Source organism: Ascidia mentula, chromosome 6 (assembly GCF_947561715.1).
Source record: "Ascidia mentula chromosome 6, kaAscMent1.1, whole genome shotgun sequence".
Classification (NCBI taxonomy): Eukaryota; Metazoa; Chordata; class Ascidiacea; order Phlebobranchia; family Ascidiidae; genus Ascidia; species Ascidia mentula.
This window is the reverse complement of record NC_138571.1, coordinates 2,643,995-2,665,152: the sequence shown is the minus strand read 5'-3', so window position 1 is coordinate 2,665,152 and position 21,158 is coordinate 2,643,995. Positions and strand designations below refer to the sequence as shown.

The window sequence follows — 21,158 nt, the reverse complement described above, 5'->3', positions numbered from 1 at the left end:
ATTTCGTTAGTTGGGAAACATGTCCGCTACAGTACGAGTTTGTATACATTGCTAGGAATAAAAATGTGGTTTAGTGTACACAATTTTGTGGGGAAGGTGGTGCCGTAAGGTCGGCGCGCTTTGGTCAGGATTGGCGCCTGAACGTTTACGAGTGGTTAGAAACATTACAGTTACTTTTGCGGCCGACGCTAGGTTAATAATGCAAATAAAGGTTGGCATTCAGAATGTTGAAACTGGGACTTTACATGTTGTCCTGTTGCAACAAAACAATGTTCTATATATGCTCTTAAAACCTGTCTCTTTTCATATTTTTGGTAATATGGTACTACTTTATTTACATTATTAATTGCACCTTTAATAAACTTCAACTGAAAGAAGTATATATATATTTAAAAAACAAACATTTTTAGCAAATGGGTAATTGTATGTGCAATGTCTAAAATGATGAACTTCCATCAGCTATATTCACAGTACTAGCATCTGTTTTTAAGAATCAAACTAAATTAAGCAAATATAGTACTTGAGCATCTCATAAGCTAAAAAATAACTTTTTTTATTATTTTTACAGAATGCAGCTTCGAATTTTATAGGGTTAAATCTTTTGTATCCATGAAAGTGGAATTTTCCAACAAAATTTGCTGCTTCGTAAAATGATCAATCGAAGACAAACTGCTGCAAGACGCCAAGCTGGCTACCAGTGAAGGAACAGTCAATGTTGATAGCAGCCATGCCATGTTGAGTTTGTTCCGCAAGCGGCAAATCAAACAAAAATTGAAGAGCAAAATTTTGGTCACAGACGAGGATCGAACATCGTCAGCGATCCATACTCTTCTATCCAGTTTGGAGCAATCACAGTTGGATTCATTGATACTTGCCCTTGAGTCGCGCGACGGTAGCTGTACCTCCTGCGTGGAATTACCCCCCAAGTTGGGGGGAAAGGTTTCAGAGGAATTAGCGATGACAGTCTGCAAGTCTTTCCGCTGGCCTGAACTTCAAAACTTGTCTTCTGTGAAGAAAATGCCTTTTTGTAATTCGCCACACACCATATGCCTCAATCCCTACCATTATACATTGTTTATTGGTAAGTTTATTATAAATTTTACTCATTGTAAAGAACGCTGTTTTACATTTAAAAATATAAAAAAAGATTTGTTGTTTACCTTGAAAAAACCACTCATGACATTCAGCATGTATGGTTGCAAATATTTCTTTGGAACATGCTCTTAACATTTGCCTTAAAATTAATGCTAAATGCGTGGATGTATTATTGTAACTTGAGAGTACACGAAAAAGTATCCAGTCAAATAGTAAACACTGGTAAAAGTCAGGCATCCAAAGATTTTGGTAAAACATTGAAGGTTTGCCTCTTTCATAAATATCCTTTGAACTCGTATGTTGCCCTGTAGTAACCTTTAAGAAATAGGACACAAAATTTTTTATAAGACTTGGAGTATTGTGATGGTGTTGATTTAACTTTATTCCTGTAGTTAAACATGGTTGTGCAAATATTTCAGATATTCCCTTTACCTCGCTCGATTTGTTTAACTTCCAACATGAAGAATGCCAAGGTAACATATGAGGTTCCATAATTTCTCTGTCTCCACTCTTGTGATGTTAATGTGCAAAATGTAAAAGAACTAAAGTAATCCAAGGTTTTGAAACGTTTAGTGCAATGTTTTTTGTACATATATATATATACATATATATATATAGTATTTTTGAAGGTGCACTTGCTTGCTTGCGAAGTCCCTTGTATTGTTGCCATGATATTGCATTTTTTTGCTGTCCTTACAAGTGTTGATGTATTGCAGGTGATGAACGTATTTGCTCTGAAACGGAGACTGCTTCAACATGCTTTCAAGGTTGGTACAGAATAGATATTTGTTATACTAATTATGCTGCAGAAATGACCTGTATTAGATGATGGGCAAGCATATGTTGTCACTTTTTATGTTCATCTTCTTTAGTATGTGGTAATTATTGTATCAGTCATGTCATTTTCTGGTTATGCTGCAATGCCACTATTATTTCTGTTCTGGGTAACTGCATATGTTTTGAATTGATGGAGGTCTGCCAATTTTGTCATGTCAGGACTTACATGTGTGTGTGTGGACAAAAACAGTTTATCCCCTTGTTGGTTTTTTTTATTAACTGATATAAATGCTGACCAAATGTTCCACTGTGCAGTCACTTATACCAATACATGCTATATGACAAGTACCTGATCTTGTAATGTTTAACTTGCCTATCAAGATGTAAGTCGCTAGTTGAGAGAAACGTCCACAGCAAGATTGTCATACATCAAATGAACATGCCCATATTTAAACCACAAGAATGTGGTCTTGCAATACAGGATGTTTTAGTGGTGAAATTAGGAAACACTTGCCGGAAATTATCTGCTAAACAATCACTATATAATCTCAGAGCTTGAATTGGGGTACAGTCCTAAAGGTATCAATTTGATTGTCTATTAAAGGTTTCTTTGCCAAAAAAGTGTTGTTGATTGTTGTGTTGTATGAATGTATGATGGACAATTAAAATGTTTCTAGTATAATTTATATTTTTAAAGAATTTTGTTGAATAGAAATATTGATGTTGATTTTGATGGCACACAAAGCATGTTTCAAGTTTTGTTACGTAAAGGCATTTTATTTGTGGTTTGTGATTGAATCTAGATCGACAAACTTTGCACCCACTCCAGGTATTTTACTTTATTCCCTGGATTATGTCTCTGGTCAGCTTTTCATTTTTTCGCTACATTCCTGTTATGTGGGATTAGAGTTAATTCAAAAGCCACTAATTCCGCGCCGTTCGACTCATGCGACCACTCGAGAGATTGATCGACCTTAGAACTTAAAGAGAAACCGTGTTTTCCGTCGAATTCTGTCGCCATTTGTCGAGTGATCGCTTAAATCCGACGCATTCTTTTAAAAATTCCTCGACCGAGGTAGTGGTGCCATCATAGCGAGCCAAACGCCTAAAAATAGTGGCTTACATTTTCGGGTGGCTCCAACAATTGCTGACCGTGCGGGCAAGATGGCGGCAACCTTCTAATCGTAAGCAATTAAACCCAAACCTTGACCTGACAGCTCCCACCCTCCGTCGGACCATTTTTTCACGGAGATAATAACAGTTGCTGCTAAACCGAATGGCGCCTGACTTGATCGAAAATCCGATATTTCTGTCGTGTTTAAGACGCCGAAGTTCGGTGGATTAACCCGTAGTCAGCGCCTGCTCGTCGGGCTAATTAAAAGCTCAAAGACACGCACAGGCGCCCAGTCATAAATGGAGTCTTCGGCGGTCCCTGAGACCACGTCGGCGCCAGAGTTTCGCGGGATGTGTTTTCACCGTTCGCTGACTGATAATCTCCGCGCCTTGATGTGCTCAACAAAGCGAATTGCGCGTGTTTTGTGATGACAAGTGCGATATAGTGGGTGGAAATTGACGTGGTTTTGTGCCTCTGTCAAGTAATTAGTGAATTTAAATATTGAAACAAATGATTGGAAATTTAATGCAACAAGTTGGAAGTATTGCACTGTTGTTAACGTAACACAAGAAACAAATGTAAAACAGGTCGTAGAAGATTTAAACTGTGGTTAATACCAGTGGATACGACACAGTCACGAATATGTGGGAGTCTGGTCATGTCAGAATGGCGTGACATGAACTTTTGTACCAAACATTCAGACGTCCAGACGCCACAAGTTTAACATTTCACGCCTAAAAACGTTGCAAATCGTTTCGACCGTCTGGTCGTGATCACCGGCGAAACGACTTTTGTGTTAAAAGTTGGTTATGTTTGTTGGATCGCTTGTCCAGTGTGTTATGACCTGATAAATATCCTCTTCTTACCAACCTTCTCACCCTGGCATTCCACTGTGACGTGAAATTGATGACGTAACATATCCGTGGCACACTTACACCGAAATCGTGACAAGGTTTGCAAGACGTACAGGGGTTTTTATGTGGAAGCAAACACATCACTCCTTCATCATTCCACTCTGTTTAAACTGGAGGCCGTCAGCAAACATACCCGTGTTCGTTCTTTTTTAACCCAGCTTATGTCTCTCCTGAATGTTTGTGATGCGTTATGTCCAAAGTACGGATATGGTGATGGAGCCTGTGTAGTGTACAGTGTCTCACGCGCGTTCTGAAGATATTTCACGCGTGTAGATTCTAAGCCTTTTCGGGGTTGCCATGTCTGTTTCGCGGACTCGCCTATAGTGCACTTATGCTCATATATATTTCGTCCGGTAATTCCTTCTAATATATTTACGTGAAGAAGGCGTAACTTTGTAGCAAATCTTTTTGCGCTGTAAAAACAATGAATAAAAATTCACGCCTTTGTTTGAAAAAATGACGCAATTTTTCCACATTCACTCTATTTCTTCATCAAATTGTGCTTCGGATTGATTTTGGCCTCCAACATTTGCTAAATATTTCCCTGTTGACCTCCTCGGTTTGCAGCTGAAACGAATGTGTCCCTAAGAAAAATATATTTCAACAAGTTTGGTGTTTTTGAACGTCAGTGCTGTGTTGAGCTCAAGGTTTTTTGAATTGTAAAAAATAAGTTTATTTGTTAGCTTTTGTCATGGAAGTTGCGTTTATTGTATTAACATGCAAGCTATGTTGCGGTGCTTGTAGCGAGCAACCCGACTTGCGCAGAACCCAAGGCTTTGTTTTCAAGTAGCTTGTTGTTTTTTGTGGATAAGATCAAAACGAAAAAAGTTTGGTGGAACTTATCCTGTGCATGTGCATTACTGCGGGGCGTAAGCGAGTTAAAACACGGAGAAAGTTGTTTTAGCAAACTGCCCTCGCTTCGGTGCGCGTTGGCCGGAAAGAAGTTTTTTCGATTCTAACGCGACTACGATCGCCGCTCTGTTCCAACTTCTCCTGCTTGTTTTTTGAAACGCGTCGCTCGATTCCACCTCGCGTGTCAACTCGCTGTCCTCCGCTATTCCCGCACCGGATTTCACTCCCTCGCCGTCTCAGGTAACCGCCCGTGCGCGCTCGGGCGTGACGTGGCCCGGCTCTTCTCGTGGGGTTCTTTTTTGTTTGAAGCGTGTGGCGTGCGCTCTGTGACGAAATAATGCGCGGCGTGTTTGACAACAGGGAAACAGAATGGTTGGGATTCTTCTTTTGTGAGCTTTGCTGGCGTCGACGCAGCATCTTACCGGTTTTGTTACATGGCGCGTTCGGTTTTATCACCTTTGGAAGCACAAGTTGTGCATAGAAATCTTACCACACAATTATAACATATGTTGTGTTATGTAGATTTGTGATGATATTGTTCACATTATTTGGGTAGCGATGATGAAACTTCCATTTTTAATCAGAACTAGATTTCTCGCATAGAAACGACAAAACAAAACACATTGAAGTGAGGTTGTATGTTACCTTAACAAAATATATGAGTTTGTATGGTGTAGTGTTACTATTTGTTCTTGACTTTACTTTCCGTACAAAAAATGAGCCTGTAATTTACCGGATAATTTCGCCCCAAACTTCACACATTCCGTATCTACTTCTTCGACGAAATTGTCTGACGTCACCCCACCGTAATTGTCGGTTCCGTGAACGCAAAGTGTCTAAGCCGTGGATATTGGGTTGCGTGAAGTGGGCGATAGAAAACCAGCGAGGCCAGTTTTTAAACATGGTCGGAGACAAAACAAGCCCACAAACCTTCACTGCTGTTTCCAAGTCATTGGGTATAAATGCACTATACTGCATTTGCTTACATCGCGTATTGCGTGAAGTAGATCGTTTCGTGAATTTGAAGTTCACTCAACCAAACTTAGTAACTCTTCTGAGCTCTTTCCGCTGACTAACGTTTACTTTTGCGTTTTGCTGACTCATTGTTTGATTGGTTAGTTTAAGAAAGTCACGTGAATATGTTTGAAGGTTGTTTGGCTCTTCGGATTGTTAGTTGGTTATGCCAGCAAGTCTGATCAAGGTTATTGTAGCCTGCCCAACTAATCCATTTACTCCAAATCCCCTAAAACATTCACTCTAAAGTGGTTTTTTCAGCACATCTTTTTGATGACGTCAATGTATTCGCGGAACCTTTTTTGGATTTTTCGCTTGGGCATGAATGAATTTGTAAAATTCGTAAAATTCAATTTGAAAAATTCGTTCGGTATAATTCCCCCGAACAACGGCACCAACTTAACTAAAGCAAACACAAAATTTCACACAACTTCACACGTTTTGAAGCGAACTTTGCTGTGCCTTAAATTTGTTCCATTGTCTGTAGTTGTGTTTCTTTTTTGTTAACGTTTTGAATTATTTTGTCTCAAAGAATACAAGCAGTAAATATGTATATTTGCATTTTAAATTGGAACCGTGCAATTAAACCGAGGTATTTCGTTTGCAGAAGAAATCATACCGTCTCCCCGATCGCCCTATCCTGTAATGACACGTAGCCGAAGTGGACAGTGGTGCTCTCTTGCCTACTGGGAGATGAGAAACCGAGTCAGTCGGCTCTTCTCTGTCAGTAACTCATACGTGAACATATTCGACCAAGCTGCGAAAGGAGAAGGTTTTTGTTTATCTGCGGTCTCCCCACACAACGGCGAGTCGAGCAAAGTGCGTAAATGCATCGGAAAGGGAGTGACTCTGGCGCTGGACGAAAGCAGTGAGGATGTTTGGCTTTACAACCGCAGCGAACACGCGGTCTTTCTTCACTCTCCCGTCCTCGAGCCATTAAATACACGGACGCCATTGGTTCACAAACTACATCCGGGACACTGCGCAAAGGTGTACAACCTTCCGTTCGCGACACGCGTCAGGCGATTGCGCGCAAGCGACATGCGACGTCGCGGAAGGTACGATGGTTGCTCTATTCGAATGAGTTTTGTAAAAGGTTGGGGCGGAGACAAATACAGACGTCAATGTATCACCACTTGCGAGTGCTGGCTGGAAGTTCTATTTAACACGTAGCAATGACGCAACAGTGACGTCGAAATGACGTCACGCCCGTTTTGTATTTTGTAATGCTTTTCTGTCGCGCGAACGAAGCATCAGCTCGAAGCGTTTTCTTTTGTATTTTTTTTCTCTTTTTTGTGTTTTCTTGACAAGTGGTTGTTTTCGTGTCTCGCTTTCGAACGAATTCGGTTTATTCCCTTTGTTTTAACAAAGTGCAGCATCACGTGGCCCGACTTGCCCCTTCCTACGACCATCAACGATCTCGCCTCAACGAAGCTTAATCCGTAGACTTTTCCCAACAAATCATGCACGTTTTGAAAACTTTATTCAGCAAAATTACGTGTTTACAAATCACCATTATTGCAAAAGTCCAGCGTAATTTTCTGCTTCACCGGTTTGTCACAAAACAAGGTTGTTTCACAAAACACGTTCTCACAGTTCCCTCATGTCTTTAAACTCGGATTTTTTCTTGTTTTTTTCGAGACTTTTTATGTTACAGTTTTTCTTCATGCGTTTTCTTATTTTGTTGTTGCGAAATATACAAACAGATAACATGATTCTTACTGAGCATGACGTGGTTCGCAGGTGCAAAGGTATTTAAAATAGAATTTAGTTAATCATTAGGGCCCTACCTAACATTTATAGTCAATCTTTCTGCTTTGGCTTGACTCTGTTGTTCCTATACAGGGCCTTTTGAGAGAAAAATAAATGCGCCAGTGCGAGAACATTTTGCGGAGATCACACGAACTTATAGGTGGAACTCAACCCTTATGTGAGAAATCCCTTAGTTTTGAGGCAACCCGTGGGGTTCGTGGGCCCCTAAATTAACACGGGCCCGTGTGCGCCACACCGTCCGCACCCCCTCCCGTCTCGTCGGGCCTGATTCCAACTCCTCTTCATGGTCATTACTATGTAAAACCTGGCCGTTTGGCGAACAAGATCGTTGCATGCCACCAAGCCGCACTATAAAGAAACCTCGTAACGGTGTCGCTGCAGCTCTCTTAAATATAAACAATGGATAGTGGATTACGTAATAATCAAGGGCAATATACCACCAAAATTCCTATAGTAGCCAAAATGCTCTCAGATTTTGCTGATAATTGGCGCGACTTAATAGTGCGACGAGACAACGTAACTGCGGTATTTGTATCTGTAACATAATCTGTTAAGTTAACAGATTCGCCACCAGGTGGGTTTTGAAATCCAGTTTAGCATGACCTAATTCAAAGTAATTTACAAAGTGCAAAAATGTGCGGCTGTAGTTTTTAAACCGAGTTTCTTGCAAAGAAAACACTGAACACGCCCTTTTCCATGTACATAAAATGTTGTAACAGCACTTTGGATTATTTTTTAATACTTTGTAAAGTTGGTGACGTAAATTTACTTGTGTGAAAACCTTACAAAACATTTCACCTCAACATTAGCCCATCAGGCGTTCATTAACGTTTTGCAATGAACATTTAATCACCCCCATAATGCGGGAGACCGGGATCTTATGTAATACCTTTTTAACTGGTAAGCACCACTAAAACTGTCTATGTCGTCACATGTAATATGACCACATGGAATAAAACTCGTTTTAAATCAGAAAATTGATGCGACTTGGCGACAGACGGTTGTAAACTGGTCGCCGTAAATCTTGAAACGCGAACCAACAGTTTATGATGGGGTTTTATTGCACTGCAAATGTATGATATGTTGTATGAGGTTGAATGGAGTTGCTGTGTGGTTGTAGGGAAAATGGAACGGGACGGAACAAACTTGAGGCTCCACAAAATCTTAAAGAAATGGCAAACATTAAATTAGTTACAGTCAAGTACATTTTGTGAATGTATTAATATAGTTGATAATATTAAACATATGTTCTCGACAAACACGGTTCGTAAAAAAAACGGAACCAAATACTTCAATTCCTTGCATTATTTAACATACCGACGCAGTTGCTGTAAAACTGGAAATAACATCCTCATCACTCATTGAACCGAATAATACAAAGTTCTATTGGTTTAACATGCGCTTATGACGTAACAAAAATACAAATAATGCGAACAGTTTGCTATTCAGCTCATGCGAATAATGAGCAACAAAGAAAGGTTTGGAGGTTTCAAAATGCACAAAGCATATGTGCATAAATAAATGACACAAATAACAGGACTGCTGGACCAGGAGATGCACAAATCGAACGGTTATGCGTACCATCTATCACGTGCCAAATATTTGTTTGACCTTTTTAAGGGTGAATAAGCCTAATTTAGCGTTTCTGGATTTAAAATCACATACAATTAAGGATGACACTTGGAAAATACTTCAAACGTTATAGGTCTCGTTCTCCACCAGCCCTCGCGCCATTTTCATATCAATAACCAGCATTAACCCCAAATATGCGTGCCCTGCGTTTTTCCCCCTGGCTTGGACGAAATATTGCTGGTTGTGTTTTGTGTATTTTTTTTGCGAAACACATTACAATAATATGTCAACCTATACATACTGATGCTTTATGCTGGAAGTGAGTCGTGATGTACTTTTTCATAAAGATAAAAATACAAAAAACTATTTCCATACATGCAAATACTGTCAAGCATAACGAAGAAAATAATTTAAATTAATTATAATTACCTTTAAAATCAAATGAAACCAAAGTTCAGTCGCGTCTTTTTGCGCCACAATTTTCAGAAATATGTGGAGAAAGTTATGCAGGAGGCCATGGGTCGCGTCATAAGCCGATTCAGTGGTTCTAGCGAGTTAATCCCAACAGAAGTTATAGAGGGTTAAAATTTCGGCATGAGACCTCTCCTCCTCGCGTGTTAAGCTCATTTGTAATCCTTTGAAACTTCTGTGTTTGTGTAAAGTTGGTAGATCAGAGAGATTGTTCACCTTGCTGGGTTAGATGAATTATCCACACTCATTTTGCAAACAAAACCCTTCACTGTCATTGAATAAAAAGTTTTAACATTAGATTGCTAATGAAACTTTTTATCCAAAGAACTCAATTACTTTTTGGCAAAAGAATGATTTTTTCAAACAATTTGAAGCTAATTTAGAAGTTTTACCTTCATGTAAAATAACAGTTGCAGTAAGTTTTTCCACAACCCTTTAAGAAGTCTCGCTGGATGGCAGACGAAAAAGTCGGTTAGTCTGCAATATTAGCTACTGTAGCTTTATGCCAAAAGAACAGTTCTTATAAAACTACAATGAATACCGGGCAGCTGTACAAGCATTACAGTTACAATGTAGTTACGTTATATACTATTGCTATTGCGAAAACATTTTGCACTTTTTAAAATCTTCTATATTTTTTTAAAGTAAACACCGACCAATCATGAACGGGCCGTGAAGTTTGTGCAGTTGTTGAATTGGTCGTATAAATCAAACCACGTGACGTAATAATTGTTAATTGATCACTTCAGGCCCATTAGACCACATGAGAGGAAAGAATAGATACGGCGATTATTTTCTATGTGCGCACTTATTGGCACCACTTATGACCAGGAGCCGATGGGCGCCGGAGTTTAAAATTTATAAATAACTTTAAACGATGACGTCATATATTATTTATCCAATGAGATCAATTCAAGACATTGTACAAGACTGTGCATTGTTTATGACGTGGGGTGCACAACACTGGACACCATTGGTTTAAAAATAGCAAGAGGCTCATTTTGACGTAATATATTTCGTCGTCTTATAAACTGTGGGTTGTTTCATTGACAACAACGTAAAATCCAGATATTTGAGATATCTCTCCCAAATAAGTTTGCTAAAATGTTTGGCATTTACGTAAAGTGTACTAAAACTATAGTTTCATATATATGTTTGTGAATTGTTGTCCCTTCTGGTTTACGAGTTTGGCGAACGCCAACTTACCATGCCAGAAATTATACCAGCGCATAACTTTCTGCTGATAAAAAATGGTCGCTTGCAAATTTTGTGACAGCGAACATAATTACTTTGGGTAAAACAAGTGATTGTAAAATCCAAGTTTCTCAAACAGAAGAAAGTTATCTTGTACGGATATACGCGAATGTGTGCGTCCACAACTGATGCAGAATGTATACGCATTAGGGTTACCACTGACATTGACTAAAATGAAGCACGGTGCGTTTTGATGCTAAAATATTGGATTTTAGTGAGAATTTGACAATATTACTAATGTTTCGTAAAATTTTTCGAAATGAAAACGTCCAGCACTGCACCATGTAGCTAATAATAATCTGAAATTCTTCATTGAAGCACGCTTACTGGCAAATACGAAAAAATGCACGCAAGTCCAAGATAAGCACGTTTCTTACAAATAAGCACTGTAAAACCCTGTGTATATGTACAGTATAGCAGTTGAAACGTATGACGTCACACTTCCATTCATAAAATTGATGGAACACTGAATCGTTTAGTTTGATCTCTAGTGCCATCTGGCGACAGACAGAACTTTCAGAAAGTTTGTATTTTTTAAACAGGCGACATCGCATAAAACTTGTTCAACACAAAATCTGCAGCAATTCTGAACCGCTTGGGATTATTGAAGCAACACTGAAAACAACATAATTCGTCACGACACAAAACATACGCGTCTACTCCATGGATACAAAATTTGCTTCATAAAATGTCATCAATTAACGAAGAAGCAAACTACAAAAAAGACGCGTGAGCTACGGCCGTTACGTTTTATCCATGGAGATTTACAAAATAACATTACAACAGTTTAAACAATGCAAGATAGAGTTTAAGCCCTTTTTGACTATGCGGTCAAATAATCCTGACATTACTGTGAAAAAGTCAGGAAGTTTTGTGTAAAAATAACAGTGAATGCGAAAAGGAAATTGTTGAAACATATCACGTGAGTTGGGCTTAATGAAAATGAAGGAAATACTGCAGTAAAATTGCATTTTTTAACAACAGGCTTTTGGCAATATCGTACGCAGGAAATAAAAAAATAGTAAAAATAGCACAACTTAGTAATACTGTACCAAACATCTCTCCAGAATAAAATAAACCATGGGAGCACATAATTTGTACGCTTAAAATAAAATTTAGTTCAAAACACTCTGGCAGCGCAAACATAAACAGTGTAGTCAGGCGGTTTCGCAATTCCATGCCTCTGTGATAACTAATGTTAAAATAGTTGGCACCAAACTATCAACATGAAATTGATTTCATCATCATGGTGTCAGGTTTTGTACCAAAGTTTCTCCATGAGTTTCCCACAAATTTTTTCCACCAGCTTGACGTCATTGAACGACATCTTTTCTCTCCACTGTCCAATCTTCCCATGACCAATTTTTGGTTCGTGACCGAATGTTGAGTGCCCGCTTCGAACCGCTCTGTTTAAACACATTGGTTGATAAGTTGTGAATTAGTAACTATGGGTACAAATAAAACACTCAAAATAACTAAAGATAAATAAAATTCAAATAAAACCAAAGAAGTGTTATTTTATTGTAGTGTTTGCCTTTTTCAGGATTTTGTTAATACAAATATTTTGTTAAACCGATGTGTTACGACAGAAGAAGTTTGTCAAAATTACCAACTGCAGTAAATTTGTGAAACTTGCCAGGTAGTTGCATGTTTTTAACGATTATTCACTCGCCATAAATCACTTACTAACTCCAATGCCACAGTTTATCAACACGTTTGAATATTTCTTTCACACAAGGCTGAATGTTATCAACCCCTGTTGAATACTTGGTAACGTTAGTTGCCATTACTGCAAGAAACGGTACATGAGCCTCATTCAAGTATAAAATTCTTACATCCCCGGATATTTTATGAAAACTGAAACGTAGTAAACAGATCAGGTTGACGTAAAAGAATGTTCGGCAACGCAAAATAGTGGATGTCGCACCAGCGGAATTCCAATTAATCTAAAAACTACTGTTGTGTCATCGACATAAATCGAAATGAATGCGCGATCCAACGAAGTTGTGCAAGATGACGTAGCGGGAGATTTCGAGCGACGGGTAAAATATTAAAGCGATTTTCTCGGCTAAAAACACTGGTCTGGGCGTGTCGGTGTCTACATTAATTGATAGAATATACTTGGGTCGTCATGAGCAATCAAGTGTATTAGTTACCATGAATCCAACTTGTTTTTATCTTTTTTGAAGTGTTAGTTTTGGTCTTTTTAGTTATTTCTGAGATAAATTCACACGAAACTGCAATAAGACCGACCTCGCAAGTTTGTTGATCTGCGGAACCGAAATAGTTGTCCCCAATCTTCTCATAATTTCAACTGCCGCCTGCTCGGGTCGTTCCAACAAATCCTCATAGCGGACGATCTGAAAGGATCGCGCCAACCGCAAGGTGGCAGCAACATCAGCGGCCCACACTTGAGCGAGTTGTTCTACTGTGGTATCACCACGTGACTTGATGAGGTCACGAAATTCCCATGGCAACCAGGTTGGCCGGGCGCATTTGAAAACTTCTGGTATCAAAATTCTGTGCACCGTCTGGAACTGACTGAGATGACAAGGATTAAATGTAGATGAGGTCATCACAAACCAATGCAATTCAGTGCTAGGATTCACAATGGCTTAAAATTATGTATGATGATAACAAATCTCAATGCGAACTACAATTCATATGTGGGAAAAATCCTTAATCAGTTTAAAGTATACACAGGTATTGTTAAGTGCGTCTGTTAAACAAGTTTGCAAAAACAAAAATCCCGGGAAATCTAACATTCTGAACACAAAAAATCAAGTGCCAAATATTTAACAAACTAGAATTTGAAAAAAAACAGCCAATAACTTATTTAAGGTTGTTGTCAAATTGAGGTAACCAAAAACCTGATGTTTTAAAACACACCTATTAACTATTATTTAGTATTCTTATCGTAGTGGAAAGACCTACTGACATGTTTGTGTGACAGTATTACACAATCTCACTTACTGCATTTGCATGTCGACTGGCAGGTCGTCACGGATGAGTGAGTACACCCAATCACGTGGATCTCTCACGACGACGATAAATCTTGTTTGGTCTGGAGCTTGCTTTGATATCCATGGTAACTACGCAAATAATGTCGTGGATATAAAAACGGTTATTGTTTTTTTTTCAACAATGAATATTTTATGGAAGTAGAAATCTTATTTTTTAAAAACTGATTTTTGATTTGCTGACAGTTTGTAAAAATTTAACATCTGTCACCTCAGGTGACTCACCTGTATTACTTACTGGTCATGGTTCAGGTGATTTAAACAACAAACAATTGTGTGGAAATTTACCTTTGAATTCCAAAATCCACTAAGAAGACTCAACACAAGTCGAGGAGATTTCAAACGATTAAAGGAACTTCTCACAGAATTCACATATTTTTTATCTCCCTTCAAGTTGTCAAGGAAAAGTTGGGGTTCAACCGAGAGCACCATGAACCAATCTGCCGTACGCGGATGAGCCTACATTTATTATGTGAAAATGTTATTTGGGCCTTTTTTTGGGAAAAGTTGTTTTTTTTTTAAAACATTTCATAATTTAAAACCATGAGTCAAGCCATTCGCACATGAATGATTTTTATTTAGAAAAAATATATTTACCTAACCTAATATGGACATGGTATCTTAAACTAAATAGATGTTGATTAGTTTATTAGACTGAGGTAATTTTCTGTGAGTTAAATTAAGTGCGAACACAATCAGTATTGTCACATTTCAAGATGCACTGAAAGTTAGGTTTGCCAAAGTTATACGGCCGAAACTAAGGTTTTACAATTATTAGGTTTGGACAGAATATTTCTTTATACTTCGGCGAGACCGAAACTTTTTTTTACTTCGCTGATATGCAAAGTTTAGTATATAGGCTGGACTTACTGTTCAAACAGTAGGAAAATGTTCATTTTATTGTCACTAAAAGGATGAAAATCAACTTAATGCAGTTGATTCGGCCAGTTAAGGTTATTTTCTAAGTGCCGATAAAAGGTTGGATGATAGGAGTAGATTCAATCCAGTATATACATGTTTAGTTTAAATTTATAGCGTTTAAAGATATGGATAACAAAATTATTTTCAATTAGTTGGTCTAATTTATTTGGCAACTTTTTCCAAATATTGGCTCGCCCAATTAAAAAATAGCTGTTTCAGTTCACTACCAGCCACATTCACTTTCACCTCTTTTCCAGTTGTTGGCCAATAACATGGATTATATTTGGCAACGTCATAATTGACAAGGGGCATTGTGACATCACTACCACTGATGTGAACAAAATCACTGGAATTGGTGAAAATATGTCGAAGTAATTCTCCACCGGATCCAGGCAACGAAGCGATGAACACAGTGGAAGGGTCTTCCGGGATTAAAGTTTCACTAAAGGGGGAAAGTTGGCTGACATAATTTACAAATTTAAGAATTACAAAATAAGTGTTTGTCAATCTGTATCCATGCTTCAATATTTAGGTTCAAATTCCTTAGTTAAGTTTTAAAAACCTGTATTATATTCAGCCAATCTAACATTTTTAGGAACTTAACAAATATTAACAACACCACTTAAATTGGAACTGAGACAGGTCCAACTTTTATATGTGAAAATTGTAATGTTTAGGGTTGAATATTTTACCCATTAGTGCAAACAACACAATTTAACTCACACAGAATTGGGAATGGAACAAAGCAACTCCTTCCTTTCATCCAAGTTAAGCGGACAACCAACACACAAATATTTGTATGCAAGTATCACCAAGATGACACAGCAAAATGTGACGAGTCGACAGAACCTTCTAAAATCAGAGCATTTCGTTGAGATGAAATTATAAAACAGTGATAGAAGGGGAATATTAAACACACATAGTTTTAAATTTTGAAGTAATTTTCTGCTTCACATTAAAAAGAGTACAACAAAGACAAAACAACAATTTATCCATAAATAAGCAAAGTACCTTGCCTTGCTGGATACGTATTGCCTTCTTCTGACAAAGTACAGACTGATAAATAACAGAAGAGCAATAACTGCAAACAGTAACGACATTGTTATATTTGTTGTAAGACTATTTCCGCTTTTGCTATGTTTGGAAGTTAACTTCTGAATGTTCTTTGTCTCCATTGTTGAAATTAACATTCCAACCAACTCAGCAGGAACATCAGTTGCATCATCATCGATGACATCACAACGATCCCATGATGTAGGCTCGACATCATTTTGTCCAAAAATAATATTTTGTTGTTCAGTTTTGACACTGGCATATGCACCCACACCAAACACATTCATTCTAGCTTCTAGTGATGTCATCAGTGAAGCAATACTTATGTCATAATCAACACCATTAATCTGCAGTGATATCCTTGTGATGTCATTATCCTCTTCTGTTGATGTAACAAACGAGGCATCCTGTATTGTTGCTTTGGGGCCAGCAAATACATAAGCAACTTGTGTAAGACCACCCTGGTTGAGGTCGTAAGTTACATTAACAAAGTGAGTGGTTCGGAATTTTGCTTCACCAGCCAATTTTTCCTTCTGCAGGAAACCAGGTGGAGAATTTCCCCCAGGCTGGAACCAGAAAAATGTGTAACGTCCTTCAGGGAAAACTATCTGTGCACCTGAAACAAAATAATAATTAAAGCTATAAATAAATAAAATACACTTGATAAGATTAACAGTGGCAAGACTAACCAACATTTAAAACATAAACAACAATTCCTTCCGCTAGCAGCCAAGAAAATATTTGAGGAAAAGCATATTATTTATCATGAAACACACCAACAGGAAGCAGCACATAGTTTTGTTAATTTCTTAGATAAATTCTTCCAAAACATTTGGTCTGAATCTGCTAAAATGCACTTCAAAAAATACATGTTTGGCAAATTGTCGTTACAAGTTCATAGGCACCGAACACGAGGCATACCCAGACAAAAATCTCGGGTATGCCGCAAACCCGACAATCTGACCATCGTTCGTCATGCGTTATTTAGATTTAGGCAGTTATCACGGTTTACTTTCCCAAAGCAACGAGTTTCTGGACAGCAGGTAATGCAACATATGCCGCAATAGGTAGCGTTTAGTGTAGGCATAGAGTTCCTAGGTAAACCTCAGCTTATAATTTAGGGTCCTTGACCTTTAAAAGGCATGATCGTTGCAGTAACAATGAGATATTTATTGCTTGCTTCACGAAATGTAATACCACGAGGCCCAATTTGCCGCCACACCACAGGCTACTTGGTGTCACTGCCTATAGCATGATGTTCACCACATAGTACGTATTAATAACCATTATGCTCAAAGTAAGCCCTCACGCTTAACATGGACATTAAACACAATTTGTACCAGCGGTTTTAATTGGTCTTGGACGAAACCTTGTTCAAACTGACAAATATCGCTGCTGTTTTGGAATTTCTCTTTGTCATTTGTAAAAGGGCCCATTGTTTAATATTCCATGCAGTCTTACTGCACATAAACATGCGTTCATTTGGAAAAGGGCATTGCGTGAAGTTTATAAACTACAAGCCTTAACATAGTCTCACATCCCACCCTCTCTAGCGCCAAGAAAGATATTTTGCATTATATGACGTCATATAATTTGGCATAGCCGAAAAAATTTTAAAGTCAGCGCCTATGGTTACAAGCAAGTGTTTTGTCGGCAATAAATTTGTATTGCTTAATTATTTTTAAACTTATTTACACAACTAACTACATGCCTTGATATCCGAGATTTGTATAAGACTGATAAGAGTTGAGAATGTTGTGAAAGTATGTTGCAACCCTCGTCAGCTTGCTATCAGGTTTAAGGTAAACGCTGTCCAACAGAAGCAAAACCTCAGGATTGAGAAGAATTAACGTTCGTTGAACACTTTTCAGTCCCAGTTGTGAACTAGAACATTTTTACAAATCCTTGATTATTCAAGTAAAAAAACTGCTAACTTGATAAGTTGCTAATTACCTTTACATGTTTACAGAACATGTTTTTCAAGTTATATGTGCTCACAAAAAACATTTCTAGCCTATATACCTATAAGAAAATAGCAGATGTATGCAATATACCTGTAAGCTTGCACGGCTTCACCAGCCATGTGGACCATATCACCATGTTGTGAGGCAGTTATAATCCGACCACGAGGGGCTGGTATGTTTTGGTAATACAACCATTTTGAACACTCTCCAATTTGTCCCACCCATGGTGTGTTGCATTTAGAACTTTCATCTGGCCAGAATGTTAGGGCATTGTTTAAATATGTCATTTTGATGGAGTACAACGCTTCGGTGACAAAAAATCTTCCATTTGGAGCAAAAACAAAGGAATTTTGGTCTGGGTGTTCATGACCGGCATTGAAAGTCTTCCACTGCTTCACAAATGATGAAAAGAGATTGTTTTCTACGATGTATGAGATCGCTTCACCGTGGATTGCTCCAGATTTAAGAGATAAGAATGTGTTACCATAGGAGTGGGGCTGTCCACCTCCATAGGTAACGACACCCCAGTCATTGAAAACGTGAAGTTTATTGCCACTGGGTGGCTTTGGATGTACTGGTGCAATTGTTGAGTCATAGAAGATAAACTCTGTATGAACTGTGCTCCATTTCTGTGAAGGAGCCCGAGCCAATGGTGGGTTTTTGGGTTTGCTGAGACGAATTTTGTCAGCCAACCAGTTGCCGTAACCATTACGCATAACAAATGAATCTAAAAACACCAATTGACTTTCTGGACCATAAAACCAGTTGTAATTTGAGTCACCAATCCCAACAGTGCGTTGATATCCTGGTAAAATAGTTGCATAGTAGAACCAGAAATGTTGTAGAAACCAAGGGTTACGACTGTGATCTTTATCAAAATGTCTCTTAGCAAGATAGGCATATTGTGTCCAGCCACGTGAAGAGTACGAGCCGTACGCGACACCTTCATCGCTTGTACCATCTGCCACAAATGAAAGCAGATACATGGCTTTTTCAAAGTGGTCAATTGCCAATGCTTTCCATATGCTTGCTGCAATATAACAAGGATTAAGTTAACATTCACACAGAATTAAAACAACATTAGTAAGCAGGGGCGTATCCAGGAATTTTTAAAGGGGGGGGTCCAATTTTTTTAGGGAATTCCCCGATTTTCAGGTATAAACTAAGTGTAAACTATTGTGGGCGAGAATCGCAAAATACGAACGCCGGTGTTCGCGCCAATCGTCACATAAACGGTGGCTTTCTGGCTTGCGCAATTGTGTAACGCTATGGAAAGTTTAACAACTAAACTAATTGACTTTCACGCAAATAAACCGCTTGTCATTACCACGTGGCCACTGAAAAACGACGTTTCGTCCGTGAACTGACGAAAAATTACACTTGTTTCGTAACAATGCAACATGTTTGGTAACAATGCCAAGTGTTCGGTAACAATGCTCCCTGTTGGAAACAATGGCGAATGCAACACGATGCGGTTTTTAGGTCAACGTCAAAGAAAATTTCTGGTTTTCACGCGGATTTTGACAAAAAAATACAGTGGCGTTTGTTTAGTTATCAAAAAAGACCAAAATATTTCACAAAAAGGGGGGGGTCCGGACCCCTCGGACCCCCCCCCTGGATACGCCCATGTTAGTAAGTTATAAGTGGTGATAATAAGGCAAATACACAATTTTTTCATGATGCATAAAGTTGTAAATACAAAATCTATAGTATATTTGTTTAAATGATGGCAAGAAATAGTGGGTTTCACAAATTTTAGTGCATATGAGATTGGGCATCATCCAAACAACCCACTACTTGTAGGCAAATTACACGCTTGAGGGCACAGAACTTCTGGATATTATTATTACATGACTTCAGGTGGTTGCCTGCCTATTTTATTCATGTACATAGCAGATTTTTCATTGGTGTAAATGTGGCAGTTTGTCTTTAGTTAAAACATTAATGTCATTGCTGTTGAAGCATGGGTTTGCATACACATATTAAAACCACTTTGAATCTGATTAATCACAAATATACTAAATACCAAAAAGGCTATTAGGATTTTCTTTTAAGTTTGTCGTAACATACCTTGTCCATTTGTTGGTTCATGCTTTTCAACAACCATAGAACCGAGTAGCAAGGCCAAGTTATTGGTTGGGGCGTGATTATGAATAAGTTGCTTTGCCCAGCCAGCACGCACTTTGTAAACCACAGTGTACATATGCTGGGTAGCTTCGCGTATTTTTTTCAGATATTTTTCTATTCTCTTTGAATCAAGTCTGTCGTAGAGAAAATCAAAAGCAGTTGCAAACCCTGCCAGATGATGACCAATCGGAACTTCATCAATTCCACGGCTTGATGCCACGTACCAGTCAGGGTATGACACCATACGATCCATGTAGACCCTCATCTAAAAAAGATTGAACGTAAGAACTAAGATTCATCGGACAAAATTTGACAGATATATATAGCACAAAAATATTGTAAGTTCTACAACATAACTTAAAGCATTGCAGAATTGTGAAACACATTTTTCACAAAACTATTTCATTGTAGACTTGGCAATTAAACAAATACCAAAATTAGGAAAAAATAAAGTTTACAGTGGAAAAAAATCACATCCTTACCAAATCCATTGCCTTCTTGTCATCAGGGTACAGCACACAATACATTGCAAATGCACAAATATTATTTCCATAAATTTCATTCCAAGCAGAAGCAAATTTTTCAGCAGATTTTGGTGGTAACATATGATCACTATCCTCTGTTAATGCTTTTCCTGCTTCTTGCAAAATCCTTGCTATTTTTGAGTGGGTTGTCTTTGCTTTATGCCTCAACTCAGCAATGTCTTGACTTGAGAAAAAGAGCAATGGGTGAATTGCTTCCTCTACTGGATCTTTATTAAAGAGTTTTGCTGATGAGATGCATGCCAAGTACATGATAACAAATGGCAACACCCAATTTAAGCAACAACTTCTCCTCATATTTGCAGTGAAATTATCTTTGTTGACACTGAAGGTTTTTTTTATCTCATATCATAGTTTCTGTGCTATTTGTCACATTTTGTAACATGTATATATGGCTAATTTACATTATATCTGCAATTAACAAAATACAAAACAGTTTGCATTCACAAAGCTTGTGGGTAGGATGAGTAATAAATTGCAAGCATTTCTTACACTTTTCAGACAAACAATTTGGAGAAGAATCCACCAAACACCCAGATTACATGTCAATTGGATTCAGCTTGAATGTTAAGTTTACTTTCCATAGCATATATGAAGATTGTGTAACACTAGAATCGCAGACAATCGAAATCGAAAAATCGAAAGTTTGCTTAACATGCATCCCTCGATGTCCATCAAATCAACCTTCCCACCAA

The 21,158-nt window shown here is 38.2% G+C and overlaps 2 protein-coding genes across 2 annotated transcripts; one reads left to right on the top strand and one right to left on the bottom strand.

Annotated features, from left to right (window-relative positions):
• The first annotated feature begins 572 nt into the window (after nucleotides 1-572).
• LOC145905642 (SMAD family member 7-like) lies at nucleotides 573-7,481 on the top strand. Its single transcript, XM_082992895.1, has 4 exons — nucleotides 573-1,081; nucleotides 1,515-1,568; nucleotides 1,812-1,862; nucleotides 6,374-7,481. Exons 1-4 carry the CDS (start codon nucleotides 733-735, stop codon nucleotides 6,937-6,939), a joined length of 1,020 nt encoding a protein of 339 aa, XP_082849021.1. The 5' UTR covers nucleotides 573-732; the 3' UTR covers nucleotides 6,940-7,481.
• A 3,753-nt stretch (nucleotides 7,482-11,234) lies between these two features.
• LOC145905406 (dermatan-sulfate epimerase-like protein) lies at nucleotides 11,235-20,869 on the bottom strand. The gene is made up of 11 exons (XM_082992595.1): nucleotides 20,404-20,869; nucleotides 19,865-20,186; nucleotides 17,885-18,824; nucleotides 17,542-17,714; nucleotides 15,789-16,446; nucleotides 15,501-15,629; nucleotides 15,024-15,219; nucleotides 14,145-14,315; nucleotides 13,810-13,928; nucleotides 13,090-13,377; nucleotides 11,235-12,242 (listed from the first exon to the last, which is right to left on the bottom strand). The coding sequence occupies exons 1-11, from the start codon at nucleotides 20,758-20,760 to the stop codon at nucleotides 12,089-12,091; spliced, it is 3,507 nt and encodes a 1,168-aa protein (XP_082848721.1). The 5' UTR covers nucleotides 20,761-20,869; the 3' UTR covers nucleotides 11,235-12,088.
• Between the last annotated feature and the right edge of the window lie 289 nt (nucleotides 20,870-21,158).

Excerpts from the sequence above, each read along its gene's own strand:
- LOC145905642 (XM_082992895.1), top strand. The coding sequence starts at position 733 with ATGTTGAGTTTGTTCCGCAAGCGGCAAATCAAACAAAAATTGAAGAGC. Across the intron at positions 1,082-1,514 it reads CCATTATACATTGTTTATTG|ATATTCCCTTTACCTCGCTC; the intron begins GTAAGTTTATTA and ends CAAATATTTCAG. Across the intron at positions 1,569-1,811 it reads CCAACATGAAGAATGCCAAG|GTGATGAACGTATTTGCTCT; the intron begins GTAACATATGAG and ends GATGTATTGCAG.
- LOC145905406 (XM_082992595.1), bottom strand. The coding sequence starts at position 20,760 with ATGAGGAGAAGTTGTTGCTTAAATTGGGTGTTGCCATTTGTTATCATG. Across the intron at positions 20,187-20,403 it reads ACAAGAAGGCAATGGATTTG|ATGAGGGTCTACATGGATCG; the intron begins GTAAGGATGTGA and ends AATCTTTTTTAG. Across the intron at positions 14,316-15,023 it reads GGCCAACAACTGGAAAAGAG|GCTCATCCGCGTACGGCAGA; the intron begins GTGAAAGTGAAT and ends TAATAAATGTAG.